Genomic DNA, 19,838 nt, shown 5'->3' on the forward strand with positions numbered 1-19,838 from the left:
TTTACTTTTGTGAGTTCTTCAAAATTATATATCGGTTAACGTTTGGATTTAATATCACTGGTTTGCTTTTTTTTAAATTGGTTTGAAGCCTTTTCAATAAATCTGTCAGTTGTGAGTATAAGCGCCTTGTCCTGTTGTTGCGCCATCTTTCGTCATTGCGTTGCGCTTCAGAAAGTTCTGCAGAAATGGGCAAGTGAACCAACCCATTCGTTTCTTGATCATGCCGCACTTTTTATCGACGTTAGCCACTCCTAGTGGAGATCAGTGACGTTAGCTAAAAGGTCCAAAAGCCAGTGTGTTATAGGAAGTGGGCCACTATAAGTTGGCGCGGAATAAGTACCTACTTCTATGAGTAAATCGTGAAATAACACATTTTCACTTGATGCGCATGTAACTATAATTGCTTTGCAGATTACAAAACTTTACCAGATACCAACTGGCCTGATTCACCCGCTCATTTCTGGCCGTTGCGAACGCCTCCTAGATAGCTCCAGGCCCGTGCGCTTCGATCTATGACGTCGTGCTACCTTGCCCGACTGCCATAGAATCTAGTGGGCTAATGGGTAAGCCGCGGTGATTTTGACGTCACCACACTCGTCGCGCCGGGCCTGACAGTGGAAATTTCGGTCCGAGTAGCATAACGTCATAAAGCAGAGTGCATACGTAGACCTGTTATATTGTGGGCGTTAAGTGTCACAGCGCATACTAAGTATGTGCGTGCTCTCAATGCGTCCAAAATTGTTTGCTCTAGCGGAGAAAATGAAAGCCTAAGTAATCTCTCACAAAATTCGCGTCAGAATCGCAACGCCTGTCTGCCAATCTGACGTCACAGATTTCAACGCATTTTCGCGTGTTAAACGTGTATTGGAAATTAATAAAACATAATTTCGGCCTAATAAATCGCGCCTAATTAGAGACATTCAAAAGTAAGATATATTAAAAATATTTGCATATGCCTTCTGATTTGAGATGTTCGTCGCCGAATTTTAACAGTTAATCAAGGAAACTTCGATACCGAGTCCGCCGGGAGCCCCAGAAAGAGAGCTCCGATATTACAAAATCCGGAAATACCCCGTGACGAAAGGCGCGAAGTTTGAAAGTATCGGCAGGAGAGGGGAGCACGTTCCAGGTGCCATGCCTTGCATATTTGCTTTAGCAAGCGGTATTGATGGAAATGCTGTTCTGTGTTCATATTTTACTATGTTCATGCTCTTGTATGTACTAGTGACCTGTTGCCAAGTCTTTACAGCTGCTTGCAGGCGCTGAAATATGAAGTATAGACAGTAAACCCTCTTGAATAACTGCTTACCAGAGACGCGAATTCCAAGAACCTGAATCGCAGCAGCGCTAGTAGCGACATCTTGAGACCCTTTGTTCAACCACAGCGCGTTAGGTACGTCTTCGTGTTACGTGGGCGTTCATGTAGAAGAATAAAGAAAAGGTCGCGTTTTAACGAATATTTTGCTGCCGAAATTCACACTAGCAACTAAGTAGAACATAAAAGAATAAAAAAAAGGCGAGCGTGTTGGAAACATCATTTTGAGCAGCACAGAAATTGACAACACAAAGAAGTTGGGACGAGCGCAGGTATAAAAACTGAAATTTTGTTCGGAAGCAACAGGCTATAAATTTTTGGAAGGAAAGGGTGCGGGTCACGTGTGTGATACTATTCGTGCACTCAAGATCAACCAATAAAAGCGATCTCGTCGTAAGATAAACAAGCCGAAGGTTGGCTTACGCACATGTCCTTATTCTTCATAATACTGTACGCCCCCGCAATTTACGCTGATCGCGGTGTTTGTTAGACCCTGACCTTATTTGTCCCCATCTTCTTTCTGTTGTCGTTGGCAATTTGTGCGCTGCTGGACATGGAAAGTAGATTAATGCAGTTGTACCTCCGTGTCCTCTCTGGTCAAACTGTGCACCACGAGGTGGCGCCACGAACCCGACCACTCGTGTTTACGTCACCGGTAGCAAAAGGCAACACGTTCAGGAACAAGCTAAAGCTCCGTTGTACCTTGGTCACACATCTGCCGAATACTGCGTTCGATTCAGCTTACTAAAGCTGTTCGCAAACAGTTTTTATAACTGTGCGAACAAACGACCACAGAGAGAGAGAACACAAGGACAGGCGCAAGAGGGAAGGCGACAAAGACTGCGCCTGTCCTTCTGTGCTCTCTCTCTGTGGTCGTTTGTTCGCGCAGTTATGAAAACTGTTTGCTAATATGCACCGACTCGCCCAAGAACAAGTTCTTTGAAGCCGTTCGTTTGTACATCTTTATTCACCGGCCATTATGACTTGGGCACACCGGTTTGGGACAGCACTTCGGGTACACCCCGGTTCCTTTGACGACCTTACACGGCGCCTGCACTTGTGAAAAGCCGCACCTGCAGGAGGATTGTCTAGTGAGGCGTGGGGCTGCCTCGAAAGGTTGTCAGCGCGACTCTTCAAACAGCGAAATTTTTGAGTACTGCGAATATCTTAAAAGTGGTGTCTTGCGAAGTTACGTCGAAAACCTAAAATGTTACCCTTTCTGACCTGAATATTGTTATATAGTGAGAAATTTTTTGTTTCATAAATTTAACCCAGAAAGACAGAAATAAATAAAGTCTGACTGCATTTTTTTTGCAGAAGTTGTTAAAAATAGCAAAATTAAAAAAAAGATACTCATTATCGAGATTACAGCTCTGTAACTCAGCAATAAAGGCGATATCATAATTTTGTAAGCTGACCCTATTAATGCGCCTAAAGCGTACAAAATTAACGTATTTCAGCAAACTGAAATGTACCGCCAATTTATGTGTAGTACATCTGCAAAACCTTAGTAATTGCTTTAACAATTTCATGAAAGTTATCAACTTATATATTATATTTGTCCGCTTGAGATGCTTTAGCGTATGCAGTTTACAAAACTTACAAGACACGCGAACTTCGTTTTTCAGCAATAAAAGAAATTCTTTCTCAATCGCAACACACATCCTTCAGATCTATCCAGCGATTGTGTCATAAAAGCACCTCGGCTTTTTACATGTCTTTTAATAGGGAAATCGGACTTGTTCCCGAGGTACAGCTTCCTCTTAAGCGTAGCAATTTTCAAGAACGGATTCGAGTCCAGGCAAAGGCGGACGCACCCCAAGAACAGCACCAGGTCCTCGGTGAGCTCACATTTCCAGCGTTCGCAAGGGTGCTCCATGTCCACGTGACTTCCCCGCTTAATTTCCCTTCCCTTGTACTGGCACTTCCCTGAATTGGAGAAAGAAGCGATATTAAAAATCCGCTTAAGTTACATTGTGAAAGTGGACTTCCAAGGTGCTAGCTTATTGTTGATGTAGCATCGGTGCTACAAAACGTTAATGGTACGGCGTGCTTGTATCAGTTGGAAGTAAGAACATGACACAGCAGGAAAGGGTATTGTGTTTGTCATGCCGCATTAGAATGGTGAGCTCGCAAATAATATAACTAATCACTTTGGAGCACATGTTACAATTACGAAATTACGAGCTGTGACTGTGAGCTGTGACTCGTTTTCTATAGAGCAAGGGATGAACGCCCATCGATATCCACAGGGAAATGCGGCCCACGTATATGGGGAAAGGTGTCCCGCTTTGAGGAGTGTACAGTTGAAGAGGAATTTGAACATCTGCCTCACGTCAGTAGAATACATTGTAGCCTACGAAAACACGCTAGATATTTTCGTAATACTAAGCCCATTGGTGAGGGCTACACCGTAGTTACTCAGACGCTACGATTTAAAGAACAGCGTTGAAAACAAAAGTGAAATGGACAGCGATAACAAAAGAAAGGAAAGCACCGTTCTGTCTGGCCGGCCAGACGACAATGAAACAGCAACGATGATGCCAGCAGCAACAACAGCAATGTCGATAACAGTTATGAATGAGAGAGAGAGAGAGAGAAAGAAAAGCTCTCTATTGAAAATACGGAGGGTTTAGCCAGGGAATGGGACAGTTATGAACGAGGCAACATTAAGTACTATATTACAGGTTGCCGTAAGCTTTCACCGCATCCAAGGCCACTGACCAGCAAAAAGGCAACAACGACAACTATAGCCGCGTCACCAACATGACCAGTAACAACAAAAACAATAACTATAGCAGCAACAATGGCGTTGTCACTTGCGGTTCCGGGCAGTTCCATCACATGTGGATTCTCCTTACGGGTCGGAAGTCTACAAATACAAAAGAAGTGACTGAAATGGGCATGCAACAACGACGACAACAGCAGTGATGGCAGTGACAGCTATGACGACAACGTCACTCACATTTCAGAACTGGTATCGTACTCCAACCTCTGGGGGCTTCGCTGGCCGGCTGGACGGCAAGAGCTACATCATTACCAAGCAAGCGCTAGCTAATAACGAAAATGACGTCTCCAAATAACTACAGCAACAACGACGTCACTCGGCGTTCTGAACAGTTGACGCAAGCATCCCATGTCGGCTTCTATAGATTACCGATGAGACGACAGCATGTAGTTGCTAAAGAAACAGCGACAACGAACAAGCAGCAACAGCAACAACAGTCAGTGCAATGACAACAACGTAAATTTCCGTCGAGTCGCTACAACCCAGCTCACGTCGTCCCCTCCGGAGGTGGCCAGGCGACAATTAATGCTTACAATAGAAACAAGGTATACTAATAAGCGACAAGGACAGCAACAATCAGTTCAACAACCGCCACAACGTCACTCGTCACACCCGCCGTGGTTGCTCAGTGGCTATGGTGTTGGGCTGCTGAGCACAAGGTCGCGTGATCGAATCCCGGCCACGGCGGCCGCATTTCGATGGGGGCGAAATGCGAAAACACCCGTGTGCTTAGATTTAGGTGCACGTTAAAGAACCCCAGGTGGTCAAAATTTCCGGAGTCCTCCACTACGGCGTGCCTCATAATCAGAAAGTGGTTTTGGCACGTAAAACCCCAAATATTGTTATTATTATCACTCGTCGCGATTTCGATACCCCTCGAGGATTTCGGCTTCACTGGCCGACCAGACGATAACGCTTGGAACAGGAAAGAACTTAAGGGGCACGCGACAACAACAACAACAACACCGTCCTTAACTCACCATTCTTAACGGTCACCGCGTCCCAACCCATGTCGGCTGAGTTGACCGGCCAGCAAAAGAGGAAACCCGCCGTGGCCGCGACCAGAATCACGTCCGTGGCCTGGAGTAGCATCTCTGCAGCCGCCAGCTGCTGAATAGTTTCTTGCCACCCCCGACGACTGCGCACTGAATCGCGTGCTCGCGCATGCCTGTTCGCGGGCGCCTCGCTTTCTTCCGCTCGGTTGAGGTACGAGCGAGTTAAAATTTCGTCTTCCCTGACTATTTCTCAGAACCAACAACATATACGGTACGCCACGTCTACGCCACGCCAGCATCGTCGCCTTCTTTTTAGCCCAGCGCCCGCGAACTCGTCTTGTCGTGTACTCCGTGACGCCCAGATGCGTACAGCGTTGTGAAAAGCAGAGCCCAATTAAAAGCGCTTGATTTATTCGCGCCGTTTGCACTCACAGTGAAGAACGGGTGCCGCTTTAACAAAACGGGTGCCGCTTTAACGGATCATTTTGTTGGGAGTGGCTCAGTTCATTATAGAGGATAGGCTGCGCTAAACAGCTTTTGCAAATTAGGCAGCCAGCCGTTTCGACTTATCAGACACAACTGCGCTTCCACAGCTCGTTAAGTGTCGGAGCATATAGGATCGCTGCGGCTTGTCTAGTACACGTGATTAATCTAACTTCTGTCTTCTCTCCCTCCCTCCCTTTCGCCCTTCTTCACGTGTAGGGCAGAAGACTGGGCATGTACCTTTCCTTCTTTCTCTTTCGCACCAGCGAAGGCTGGAGAATGCTCACGTGTAAAGGCTAGAGTCTTGCGTGATATATAAGGTCTAGCCTTCAAACAGCCGGGATTCGTAAATGAAGTACGAGCGTAAGCGCATACGATGAACACACCCTGTCACAAACTGAAACAAGGACAGTGATGTGCAAAAAAAGAAAAGAAAGGGAAAAAAACGCGAACCTAGAAGTATTTGTGCAGTCACTTGCAAGAGAGAAGAAATACGAGACACGCAATATTTATATCCTACACAAGATTAGGCGACGTCAAGTGCTCTTATAGTATCTTGTTATGTGAGCGACAGTATGTATCGAGAGTATGAGAATGGGAAGATTGTGATCAATGCAATGCCTGATAATGTGATTTTGGATCGGTTCCTGCGGAGACATAGCCTGACAAGGAAAGGCCGAATTGGCACCAGTCTTTCATCGCCCTCTCGTCGCATGTGAGGCATTGATCCCTATGTTCGATTGCTTTGCGTTTCTTTATAAATGCGTTTCCGCAAAGTTGCTGTGGTTTGTGTGCAGAGGCTGGCGACCTTGGGTTATCAACAGGTGGTATTTGCGCATAAGCTATGCCTACTTTTGGGAGAGGTTCCATTCTCTTTTATAGGATTCATATAACTTAAACAGAAATAGGAGGGGAAAAAGGAAAATAGAAGAGGAAGAAAGAAGGAAGTGGGACTCCACTGTGGGACCTACGCGCTCTTTAGTGCTCGCCTTGCCTCCATCTATACGCCAGGCGGGTTTGCGTCTTTCAGTGCTTGGGAACCCTAATGCTTCGGGTGCCCTAAACTCTGTCGTTGGCCCTTTGCGTTATTTTGTACGCCCGGCGGTTCGCGTACCCCAACGCCTATAGGCACCCTAATTTGAAGCTCTCTACTAGATAGTTTTATATTGCGTTGGGCGCCCTAAATCCATCGTAGGCCCTTTGCTTTCTTTTGTACGCCCGGTGGTTTGCACTGCCCAGTGCTTCGGCACCCTAGAACTCTCTAATTAAGTATCTCTGCGCACATTGACTGACAGTCGCCGTTAGAACCACTTTCTCTGCCGACGGAAATTTCTGTCCCTCTTGCGAGACCTGTGAGTCTAGTTGCTCTTAGGTGGCTTTGACTCGAGCAGCGTGAATTGCAGGGCAAATGGACGGGCTTCACGATCCGGGAAGTGGCGAGAATCGCTGAAAAAACTGCCGGCGTTATGGCCTTATGGCCCCGGAAGAAATCGTGTGCCTGTCGGCTGCAGACAGTCCGGACAGTGAAGGCGGAAGCCGATAAGAAGTGAGGCTCGCACTCACAAAAAGAAAAAAGAGAGAAGTTTTTATGCTACAAATGTTCATAAGGGCATATGACAGCCAGTCATGATGCTGGACGTATTATTAGCGAAGGCTGCTTGCCAGAGGCAGAGAACACTTATAAGAACAAAACTCTTTGTGAATTCTGACTATGTTTGTATTAGCTGAAGCAGCTTTCCAACCTAGTTCCACGACGAACGCGACAACCCGACTTACTGCACCGTATCTCTGCGACCGAGAAGTGGCAGATATGCCAGGCTGCCAGTTGCCTCAACAGACTCCGGGTTGCCGTTTATACTGTGCTGACACGCATTCAAGCGTTCGGGATGAGTGGCGTGAGCATTCAGGGAGGCAGCTATTGAGAACGTGTCGTATGCCCCCTCCCTCCCCCTTCTTTTTTTATGCTACGAGCGTTCTCGTTTGTATGGACGCAGGCTGTATATTATTAGAGCGAGTTGTCGCGAAGTAAAGGAAGCCGTGATTTGTGCTGCAGTAAAATCGGCGAATTTACGCGGCTGCCTGTCCTCAGTCCCATCTGTCTGGACATAAAGCAACAAATAGCAATAATAAAAGAATTTCATTGATTTTTTATCTGTAGTTTTATGCTTTCCTATTTTTTGTTGTTCATTTTGCGGTGAGCGACAACTGGCGAGAATTTTGAATGAGATAGCGGAGCCACGAGAGATGCAGATGGGTCTCAGTATATTTTGTCCTGAATTGCTGTCGAGGGCAAGGTCTTGGTTGACTCCCGAAGAGATTCACAACAGTTATCCACGCTGATTAAATGTGCTCGCATGCGCAGTGCTGAGAAAAAAAAAAGATAGAAATGACGCTTTCTGCTGTCCCCTTCTTGAAGAGCGGACGGACTTAACTGTCCCTAGACTGCGAGCCACTTGAACGCGCAAGCCTATCTCGTTAGTTCGTAAGCCGAGCCAAGCTATCCCGACTTCATGCCATGCATGCATTTAGTATTGAGCTGCACCCTCTCTATACCGCACCGCCCTCATTTTCTTCTTCACGATCTCGCTCGCTCCTTTCGCTTAATCGTTGGCAACTGGCCAGCACACTCTTGAAGTGGGCTGCCTGTTAATGAGCTCTTAGTGTGTAAACATCGGTTCGCAAGGCCTAGTTTGCGTACACATGAACGAATGGTCTTTTCTTTGGGGTCGTGTGTGTGTGTGTGTGTGTGTATGCTCTATATGAGAGTGCAATTTCACTGCAGCCCCGAATTTTTACAAGCCCCTCTCGATATGTTATACTTTCTATACGCGTATATGATTTCGCACATACTCAATGTTGCTTAACTAAGAGCTATAAGCCAGCTATACATGACTCTTCCTGCAATACAATTAGCTGATATTCACTTAAATTTCAAACATAGGTACCGCATTGACTATAGTTGAGTTTGCTTGCGGCCATTAGTTAACTTGTTGGCATTACTTGCCAGTTTTGTTAGCGATGAAACCGAAGTGGGTGTCGTCTGCGATGATGCCACTCAAAAATTTTTCAATTATGCTACAACGAAATGGTGGCGCCGTCTGTCACGGCTACGGTGAAAACACGGTGTTCACCGTAGCCATGACCAACGTTACTACACTAGGTTAGTAAAGTGGTATAGTAACGACAGATGGCGCCATCGCTTCATTGCAGTGTAATCTGTGTTTTGAGTTGTGTTGTATGCTGTCACTTCGTTGCAGTGGAATTGGTATGCTTTTATTGGCATCACCGCGTACGACATTCACTTGGGATTATTGTGGGCGAATCGGGGTAAGTGATGTCTGAAAACATAGTTTTGAATTTCATACAAAATGGTAGTTTTGTGTGGTATTCGAGCTGAGACTGGTCAGTGGTTTTGCAAGAAGGGTCGTGCTACAATTTGCATCTGTCGCTCCCATTTATGCAACATTCAGCATATGGTTTTCTGTTTTCTTTATTGGGTGTTTAATGCAAAAAGACGCAGCACACCTAACATGACCTGTTGGAATCCGCACACAGCGAAGCTTACGAGGCAGAGCTCACGCGCACTTTCTCATCTAGATCAAGGATGCTTCGAACTAGAAGCTCTGCAATGCAATGCACCTTTCAACATAACCAGCCATGTAGGGGTTGAAAAGAGGCAAGGTGGCATTCTGCGCCGTTTGTTTGGGGTACCCGACCTTCCCTTGGAGGCGCAAATGCGACCGTCCAGGCGGTTGCCAGCAGGCGCAACGCATTCGCAACGTGAAGCCATCTCCTCCGGTGCCTTAGCTCTCTCCCGTCTCATCGCGGCTCCGCGTTGCGGCCCCTTTGCCCTCTCCACCAGTGGCCAACGAGGCGCACGCGCTGGCCGGCTTCACCCCTCTACCTTCTAGTGCTGTGGGCGAAGTAGCGTGAGCCATCGCTCCTAGATGGCGCCGCCTTCCTGCAGCCGAGTGTGAGCTATTCGGCGACGACAACAACAACAACAACAACAACAACAACAACAACAACAACAACAACAACAACAACAACAACAACAACAACAACAACAACAACAACAACAACAACAACAACAATCACAATCACAATCACAATCACAATCACAACAATAATAATAATAATAATAATAATAATCATGACGACAACGACAATCATCAGCAGCAGCATGTGGTAGCCACAGTAAGGATAGTCCGGGATGGCTCGCAAGGACAGCTTAGCTTTAAAATGCTGGAAGGCGATTGAACCTCAACTTGACGCTGATGTCTTCCTGAGCGAGTTGGGGCTGAGAACAAAATATGTGCGGCATATAACCCATTCTGAAAGGCTCGCAGCGTCTTAAACGACAGCGTCTGCGTCTTTGACCAAAAACACAGCGTTTCAACGACAGCGCCTCAAAACGATAGCTGTTACGAGGAAAGGATGCGAGAACATGTTCTTACTACAGCTACGACTGAAAACGCATGAACGTTACCACCGTTACCAATACTATCGGTACCGCTGGTACAGCTGGTATCGGCCCACAGTTTTACACTGCACTAACTTCGGGATCGGCCCACGAACCAAGAAACACACAAACCCTATACGGAAAAGTGGGGCAACTCGCCAAGAAAGGCATCATCTTTAAAAGGTAGCCCCTTTGTTCTCCTGATTTATCACGTTTATTGCGTAGCGTTGGTTTCGACTCCGGCAGCCTGGCTATCTCTAGGCGATGCCTTGCCTGCTGTATAAAGCTTTGCAGGCCAATGAGCTGCTGCTAAGCTCACGAAATACGTGACGCTTCCTAGGGTATTTCATATCCACCGTAGTTGTCACGAGCGGCGCTGGCTAACACTACCACAGCTAAGCATAGTGCACAAATACCTCCCCCCCTCCAAAAAAAGAAAAGCGAATGGGATGGGGGAAGTGGAGGGGACAGTCGCCACACAAGTTTCCACAACATTTTTCTTTTTCAGGCTCCATACTGAAACTTTTCCAGTTAGAACATGGCCTCAAACAAAGACAAAGAATTACTTTCACCCGTTAACTGTCACCTCGGTAAGACGCCTGAAACTATTGAACACTACTTTATTAACTAAAAAGACGCCGTTCTTTTCTGTGATGTTCTCCAGGGTAGATCGCAAAAGAATTTTGAGATAAATTTTCACATTATGCGATATGTTGTTGCACCGTGTGATGCCGGGCCATTGGACATGTTTTACTCATAGGCCTGCATACCTTGTTAAAAATTCCTGTGTAAGATCAAAAATGCAGAAATTGTTTTTTGCCAATTGCACATTTAAGTCCGATGATTATGCACCTAAATGAAATCTACATCAAAAGATTGTACGGTAGATTGGTATGTACTTTTGATTAGGTGTTTAGCTTCTCCTTTGTACTTTTTGTGGCGATGATTGGTCACGTTATGCGATGGTAATTTTCTATATGTGCACTGCTAGCTTTCCTGCCATTGGATATGGCCATCCATTGGACTATGAGGTGACTATCTTGCCGAAGAGCTCGTACACAGGACAGCACCCTCATCCTTATTTCCACTGCAAGCGTGTTGGCTGCTAGCCTTGTTTTCTACAGAATGACGCAGTGATACCACAAAGTGTACCTTAATATCCTTGCTGCAACAAATGTACGTCATCTAGAGCAAAATCTCTTGTTCTTTTTTGCCGCGGAATGAACGAATCATAGCAAGCGATACTTGAAAGAAATTGTTGTATCAAGTAGTGTTATGAATTTCTATAACTTGGAGCCCCAGCGTCCCGATGGGATTGTTAGCGATGAGCCGATTCATATCCTGCATCATTCCTCCTAAATTTGTTCTAGTTTTAAAATGTTTTTTTTTTGCGAATGCTCGCTTGAGTTTTTGACGTTTCACGTGGTGACGTGTAAACACTCTTCAGCCATATGTATGAGGGGGACGTCCAGAATAACCGAGAGAGGGAGAAAAAAAAAAGACCCACGAACGCTGCCGCTGTGGCAGCTGGTTGCTGAAGCAGCAGCGGCAAAGCGAATAAAAAATAATTATTTTATACAGTCGGGGTTGTTATAAAAAGCAGAGTGAATGTATCCTGTCCAAAGTGCATCGCGTGAGAAGCACTCAAAACCCTTCTCGTCAAAACATTCGCAGAAAGTAGTCAAAGGCGGGCTTTGAAAGCTTAACTACGTCGAACACTTAAATTCAGCATCGAAAGCAAATATAAGTTGCTGAAAGGCTCGGGACAACATCTTGCAGCGTTTGCAGACGGCGCCTTGCTGATCATTTACCAACCGCTGTAATTGCGCAGAAACCTGTGTGATTTCTTGAGAAGCAGTTGGCAGGCGCAAGATCTAGCTATAACTTCTACAGCGTTGCATATTTCCGAGGAGAAAGATTAGGGCTTCATATATGTATGTATATAATGGCGGGGAACTCTCGTCTGAGGCTAAACTTGTCTTTGTTTATGCGCGACACCCTGTAGTCTCACGGCAAGTGGTCAAGATATGCCATGGCGGCTCATAACTCAACCGGCGGTTTCCTTGTTTATGCGGCAGCGCCGATATTTGCTCGAGCCAAAGAGGCCTTGACTTTGGAACTTGTCTGGTGAGGCGACGACGCATACGCATGCAACGTCGGCGCCAAGGAATCGAGGAAAACTGTTGAAATTGACAGCGTATATCCTGCAGCGGCGTTCAGAAAATATCGAGCTCCGCGTGCGTCGTCGAGCTGATACCTTAGATGTATTAGCAGGGCACTCGAGGAGTCCAGAATCACTCTGCAGTCAGCCAGCATCGAATCGGCATCATGCGCATGCACACGGCCGTTCTTGTTTCCATAGTGATCATCGTCGTCTCCGAGTGGCATCGGTCCGAAGGGTACCTCGCCAGAGCACGGGTTCCCGTAAAAAACGGTGAGTGTTTTTTTTTTTTTTTAGAGCCAAGCTTTCTTTGACTCTTGCCCTGAGTTTGGCGCAAGATATCTCCCCGAATGGACAACTTGTCGCTGGCTGGCTGCTGTCTGGCTCAGTAGACAACCTTGGTGACTGGGTATGTACCTGCGCTTGGCCAATCCCCAAGAATGGTTGTGCCATTGACAAGAGAGGTGTGAAGCTCTAAACGACCACTACCGCACTGAGCACGTGCAACTCGGTTTGCGCAACTGGGTATACGGGCTATACTCTTGCCAAATCTTGCAGAATGGATGTGACGTAGTGATGCAAGGGGTAGGACGACTGAAACATATCAAAGCGAAGCATGACTAGCCTCGTCCCCGGGCTTTCGCGTTCTTCACCCTTTCCTCACCTAGTAAATCACGTGATCACTGAGAACAGCTGCGCCTTACGCGTCCATTGTATTGGGGGTGGGGTGGGGGGGTTAATATTGGGTGCGTGTCATGAGACCGGAGTGCATTCTGACGAGGAAGTAAAAGCCAAGAGGCGTCTCGCTGAACAGGCACATAAGCGTTATGCCGCGAAACGCAAAGTCATACTTGGGCGCAAATGAATTATGCTGATCCATCGCATACGTTGGAACGTGAGTGAACTTCACAGACGCAACCCCTACACTCATTTCATACGATGTGCACCAACGTAATTGTGAACAGTGACAAACTTAGGCACGAGCATTACACAATGCTTCGCCCCACATAGATTCCAAAACGTTTGTTGGGTCTGCTTATTTCATGTTATTTGGGGTGTTCATAGCACACTGTCAAGTTAGGTTTAATGTATAATATGTAGTTATTTTGGTAGTTCCGGCCAGGGAGAGAATGATTGTCAATCGGGTGAGCCGAATTAATCAAGTGGAGGGCACTTTATACCTTGTCACGTAATATTAACCATTGTGATTATCATCAAATCACTTGTAAGACGTATTTGCGAGGTTTAAAGGTTTCCACAGAATGCAATGAAGATTAACAGGTGACTAATGCTAGCACTCGCTGATGCCGGTTCACAGCTGCTATAGGGTTGATACCACTCAAATGATAATTTCTGTAATAGGATGATGTCGGAAAATGAAGTTTGTGAGGTGTTTCCGACCTCATTTGGTGGACAGCTGACGATACCCCAACTATGCCGCAGTGACTCAGCAGGCAGCATTAACAGTTGACCATTGTTTTCAAGATGAAGATACCATGATACATGAAATACACATATATCATGAGTAAACCAGAAAGAAATCGTTCAGATGTGTTGTTTTTGTTGTAGGACTTCCCCTAACGCAACCCACCTCCCCCTTAAAACATCTGTATGCATTTTCTTGCAACTCAATGTTAATAGACCACCAGTAGGCATGTTTTTCGGCATACGTGCGAAAATTCACCCAAAGATGTTACAGTCAACACATTTTAAGATGTTTCTTTCGATATGTAAAATAGCTCTAACCGTAAACTATTTAACAAACGCACACTTTCCCCAAGTGTAGTGAAACGTTCTGCAGGCGTCCAAAAATTAACAACAGCGTGCATATGAAGAAACTGTTACACAGTGAGCCCATTCCTCACAATCGTATAATATGTGTTATGTCCACAAATGCGCAATCTGACATCCAACTCCTTTCCCATCATCACCGCATTACTATGCTGAACTGTTCTTTATGTTCTACTTTTCATCACGTAATCGCGCGCCATACTTCTCTGCCCCGTTGCGCACAGCCAATAGCATTAGTCACCCTTCTTCATGTTAGCCGTCCACTTCTCCATACGACGACATTTTCAGCGTCCTTCTTTTACCGAGCAGCTACCAACTGGGACGGCCTTACCGAGCGCATTGCTATATATTATAGGCTGGCCGGCATCATTTTTTGACGATTTAAGTAATCACCTGCGTTCTCGAATATCTGTCTTATTTATGAAAGGGAAAATTGTTATCTACGCTAATTGCAGCGCGGAGCTTCAAAAGAAACCCGGACGAGCTTCTCAGAAACGATGTTTTGCAGTTAAAGACAAATTCATCCTGGTGCGGGAATCGAAGCCGTTTTATTGTTGTATTTACGTATATAACCTGTTTGCATCTCACATTATACTTAAGTTCATTATACAACTCGAGTGGGCATGTATCGCTGATGTATATTTTACTAATGTATTTGTATAGTGTATGGGTAAGGTCCTTTGTCCTTGGAGTTGTATGCTTTTTCTAAAATTCGGGTGTTAAAAATCGGGCCTTATTTTTAAATAGGAAAACTTGGGAGAAAGTATGGATCTTGTTTTCTTATTTAGGCCCGAATTTGGGATTGTTATGGAGACTTTAAGAAATGCTTAACAAAAGCAGTGGTCTTCTTTTTTGTACACAAATGTCCTATTGAAGCAACCGAAGTCATTAACAAGAAAAAGTAATATTAAAGAGAATTTCTTGCAAATCATGTGGCGAGCAAATCCTCATTGTCAGGCATTTGAAAAGAGAAACACATCATTAAAACAATAGAGACGTGTTTAGTGATAGCTTCATTGCTTTCCGCACTTTTTTAACAAAGAAAATAGAGACTTAAGTAAAAGCAAGGAAATGACAGGAAGGTTAATCAGAGCGTCTCTCCGGTTCGGTACCCTACACTGGTGAGTAGGAATAGGGATATGAAAGAAAAAGAAAGGAAAAGAAAAGAAAGCAAACGAAATAAATAATGAACCTTGGAGAACTGTTTGGATGGGAGGTGCTGCCACACAGTCTGTGAAGGCACCAAATAGTCATAAACAATGTCAATGTCTCACTGAGGTATAAAATGCCTTTGAGAAAGGAAACTCAAAGGAAACATGTGCACACATGAAACACAGAAGAAAAACGTGTCAGTACTAGAGCGCACAGACCTGCTTCGCCGGAGGTGTGATGATTTTATTTGTCTTAAGAGAAGGCCTTGTAGAGTAACTTTATTACGTGAATTGGGAACATTTCTATGTCAATCGAACATGTGCCGGGCCTTTAGTCGTCGTCGGTTGACGTCCTGTTCTACTGGTATAAACTTATGCTCTTGAAACAAAATTATTAGCATGAAAACTAGACAGATCATCCACTGTTCTTTGTATGCAACATAGGTGGGGTAAACGTCCTCTCAACGTCGCTGCTATACTAGAGCGCCAACACTGCGTTAATTCGCTTCCCGCGCCATTTACGTGTATGCGACGAGCGGAAACTGCGTTGCGATGGCGCATTTTCTTATTAATGTAAACGTGGCTAGTAAAGAAAACAACATGCCTTCGTTCACACAAAGTCTACAGGCACTGACTATATTACAGTTTTTATTTGTGTCAGGAAATTTTCAGGAAAAGCGTAGCATACACTGTATCTTTATATTTATAATACTATGATGTATCTTGACCACTTGCTCACAAAACGTGGGTAGCGTTTACTAGTTTTATAACATGCGCGTTTATTATTATTATTTACGAAAGGACTACTTTCCAGGAGAAATCGGGTTTAACCTAATTTATAGAAATTTTGTTCGGGATGCAAAAATTAGCACTTATCCGGTTTTTCCCGAAAACGAAGGACCACCCTACGTGTGGGCCCAACCCTTACGCCACGCCCCTTTTTATCAGAGTTCTTTAAGGTAATAAAATAAAAATGAAATGGAAAGTAAATCTGTGCATGGCCAAGATGTGATGCGTTAATAATAACGCGATCATAGCTATTTCGCCAAATGTGCATATGTAAGGCGCTAACTTATACGACATCGTTCCTCGTCGATTTTTCCCAAGGTAAATGCCAGCACAACGGGACGGAGGTATCACCATCTGAGCCTCTGAAACTGGAGCATCCCTGCGAGGAATGGAGTTGTCACTTGGAAACTGCAGAAGCCGGCGAAGTCGTTCTAGCAGGGTTCGTTTCTCGCAGTGCATTCATGTTGAGTTTGTCTTACATCCCTCAATGCAATTTTTTGTGAACCGGGCAAATAAAGATGCTTATCTCTCATTTCTTTTCGCTGTTAGAGACAGAGAGAGAAACAACATTATATTTGAATAATGACCCTGTCCCCTTCCTGGAAAGTGGGTAAGGTGAAGGCCGCTTAGTGTGGATCACTTTGGAGGCTTCACATGATACGCTCAATTGTAAACTGCATGTTCGATGGCAGCCTATGGTTGGACCGAGTCCTCAAATGACGAGCCCTCCGTAGGCCACTACATTTCCCCTAATGTATTGAGTCCTTCGTATCTCCACACGAGGTGACAAAAATTTGGGGTTATTTCTTATAAGCATGCACAGCATTCCGCCTCCAGAAGTGATTGATAAAGCGGGAGGGGGGCGGGAAGCGGGCGTCAATCTTTGCATAGCCGTTGCCACTGCCATAAGGTGATGATGGCACTACTAACAGCTCAGGTTGCATTAGAAGTGGAGACGTTGCCCACCCAATGCTGGCCCAAGGTCGTCCAATGTGGGGCCAGTGTGGCCCAAGGTTGTAACTTGTCCCTTATTCTGTAGTTAGTGCTAATTATTCGCATTAAAACACGTGTTCCAATCGCATAAATGGACCTGCGTAATAATGTAATGGCATGTATACTGAGCAAAAGTTCCCAGACTAATTCAGTTCTTAAGAAATATGTGGCAAAGTACATTGAGGTTCCAGTTCCCACTTATATGCCCTCTCCAGAGATCAAGCACTGCAGAGTGTTACTTAGAACAGCAATGCACTTAGCCAGATACTTTGAAAACGTGGTTCTCTAAACTGGCGCTAAGCTGATGATTTCTGCTTGTGCCAAAGCACCAAAAAATGAGGTGTTTGCAGAAGCACAGTGTCCCCTTACGCTAGTAAGTCCATGCTATTTGTGGCCGCATTGTTAACATTCTTGCTTTTCTTTGCAGTTGCGGCGTCGTCCGTCCAGGTCCAGGTTGTGTTACTGTCAAAGGCACTGGCGTCTATCCGGAATGCTGCGTCAAGATTGTGTGCAACTGACTGCACCTCACATAATAATAGTCACTTGACAAATGATAAGAGGAGAGTCGAGCACGCCACCTATGGCTTTGGTTCTTTTCTTTCGGTTAGAAGATTTTTAGCCAAGCACCAACTTCGTCACATGTAGTCATGCGTTTAGCGTAGACCTACTTTGGTGCACATTTAAAGCTTAAACTTTGTTGACAAAAAAATTGCGGTTACGTGCACCAGACCTGCGAAGGTGCCGAAATACGCCATTTAAAGGAAGAGGAGGAATTTGATTTGTACGAATTAAGGCGGGGAATTCGGTCTGAGCTAATCTAACCTTCTAAGCTCTGTGCTGGGAAAGGGGAAAAACCACGAAAGAGGGATGGGGGATGGTGATGACGACAAGAATAGGGCTGCGATGAATCCTAGTGAACTTGAATCTTGAATGCCAGTCTTGAGTGCAGTCTTGTGTTGGAGAGATTGCGCCATGGCTTGTACTGTTAGTCAAAAGTCGCCTGTGTTACTGCCCGTCTGTGTCTGCCCGTACTGTGTTCCAGGTCATCAGTAGCAGAAAGTTCAAACATGCATAAAAATAAATGAAAGCAGCCGTTGGTAGCTACAGAGAAGTGTTTGTAGTCATGCAGAAAACGAGTGCTCTTGCTAAACTACAAGCAAAGGATACCAATAAACTATTTTTATTCGACTTTTCTGTCTTTCTGCAAATAGCTTTGAGCAGCAATAAACGATTTTTGTTCGACTTTTGTGCCTTTCTGCAAACAGTTTTGAACAGCACTAGAGCGCTAACCACACAATGATATATAAGCTACACATCGACGTGACTTTGTGAGTTGATAAATTGATAAAAAGAAAAAAAGAAGGTATGGTAAATGTCATTTCTCAGTGTGAGTGGAGTCACTCAGGTTGTTCAACTATGCAAATGTGATGAGCAAATCGACCACTTCCTGAGTTTTTGCCTTCGCAGCAATTTGCTGTGCCTCCTCTTTGAAGAGGGGCGAATTGATTCGCCTTACGAAGACTGTTATTACAAAGGAAGACCAGAAAATTCACCGACGATTACGATACTCCCTAATGCGAAAGTTGAGCGCAACTCTATACGTTTTCATTTCGACATATTATGCAAGTCTGTACCACAAGTTTGCTACTTGGAGATGTTTTGATTAAAAGTCTTCTTTATAGAGTTGGCACTCATCTATAGTTTCCGATCCCTGCTGGTGCTGGCCGCGACCTAGACTCTCATTCATTGTATCAGGTTCGAGGTGGCGTATATAGGTATCGTTTTGTATGGTATGATAGGATAGGCCTTGTTGTACGTGCGGTCATTCATGGAGAGCGTGGAACACGTTATATGAAGCTCTCCTAAGTTTCGTCAGCAAAGGTGTGCTTTGAAGGCAGCATTGATAGACCTTGAAAATCACCGTTTAGCCTCGAAAAGTTGCTTCGGTCACGGAATAACACATCATTACAGTTATCAGGTGGGAAAGCTTTAATAACCGTCTTCACTAAAAGTGATATTGTATCTATGCCTTTAAACTTTGTCTTCGTGTGTTATTATGTTTCAGCATTCTCTGTGGGTTAACAATAGAGTAGTGTGCTGTTTTTCTTTATAAAATATTGACTATTGCTGTTTAAGCATGTTTACGAAATGTGCTTTCTTGCCGCACCATTTGTTTGTTTGTCATATCACCACGTATTCTCATCCTTCGCTCAATAGCCATCATTTTATTGCGGAGATGCCGGTGAATCAACAGTGGCTAACACTTTCAATGCCATCAGAATAAGTGATCCAGGCTAGCTTCAAAGGTAAACATTCGGTAGGTGGATTACCTGCACCAAGTGTAGCGTGGCGTATATTGACGAGAGTAAAAACTTCCCGTAAAGAATTCGTCAACACAAGAACGACCTTCGCCACTTAAACAGATAACACAGTGATGTGGCTGAACACGGGAAGCTTTTCCATTACCAGATTAGCCCATTCGGCGCCGTCGTCTTGGAGATAGAAAGCAGAAGACGCCGGGTAACATCAATCGTTCGTCATAAGTACTTCCTGCCGTTTACTGCCGAGGTCAGCGAAAAGTGCCTGCGCGCCTCTGAAAAAGCCAAAAAAGCATAAAAGCACTGCTACGCCTCACTCCATCTCACCCGTGAAGAATGAGCCGGTCGGGCTCCGAAGCGCCGGATTATTTTGAAATAAGTTTTGTTTGAAGTTTTCCTTCTATTTATTTCAGGCTAACTACGCGAATTCGGCTTGACCAGGTGGTTTATGCGTTTTGCCAGACGCAATTCACGCGAACAATTCAATTATCGCGCGAGCAATTGAATTCTAATTGAACAACACCCCTGAATTAACTTTTCGCTGTCACGAATGTGGTATATCTTTATATACAACACTTTAAGACAACCGCAT

The 19,838-nt window shown here is 45.0% G+C and overlaps 2 protein-coding genes across 2 annotated transcripts; one reads left to right on the forward strand and one right to left on the reverse strand.

Moving 5' to 3' along the window:
• Window positions 1–2,263: 2,263 nt before the first annotated feature.
• Window positions 2,264–5,308, reverse strand: LOC142590882 (complement inhibitor CirpT1-like). Its single transcript, XM_075703280.1, has 3 exons — window positions 5,084–5,308; window positions 3,133–3,244; window positions 2,264–2,388 (listed from the first exon to the last, which is right to left on the reverse strand). Exons 1-3 carry the CDS (start codon window positions 5,193–5,195, stop codon window positions 2,283–2,285), a joined length of 330 nt encoding a protein of 109 aa, XP_075559395.1. The 5' UTR covers window positions 5,196–5,308; the 3' UTR covers window positions 2,264–2,282.
• Window positions 5,309–12,280: 6,972 nt separating this feature from the next.
• Window positions 12,281–18,170, forward strand: LOC142589671 (complement inhibitor CirpT4-like). The gene is made up of 3 exons (XM_075701205.1): window positions 12,281–12,477; window positions 16,254–16,374; window positions 17,356–18,170. The coding sequence occupies exons 1-3, from the start codon at window positions 12,372–12,374 to the stop codon at window positions 17,444–17,446; spliced, it is 318 nt and encodes a 105-aa protein (XP_075557320.1). The 5' UTR covers window positions 12,281–12,371; the 3' UTR covers window positions 17,447–18,170.
• The last annotated feature ends 1,668 nt before the right edge of the window (window positions 18,171–19,838 follow it).

Source organism: Dermacentor variabilis, chromosome 8, assembly GCF_050947875.1.
Source record: "Dermacentor variabilis isolate Ectoservices chromosome 8, ASM5094787v1, whole genome shotgun sequence".
Lineage (NCBI taxonomy): Eukaryota > Metazoa > Arthropoda > Arachnida > Ixodida > Ixodidae > Dermacentor > Dermacentor variabilis.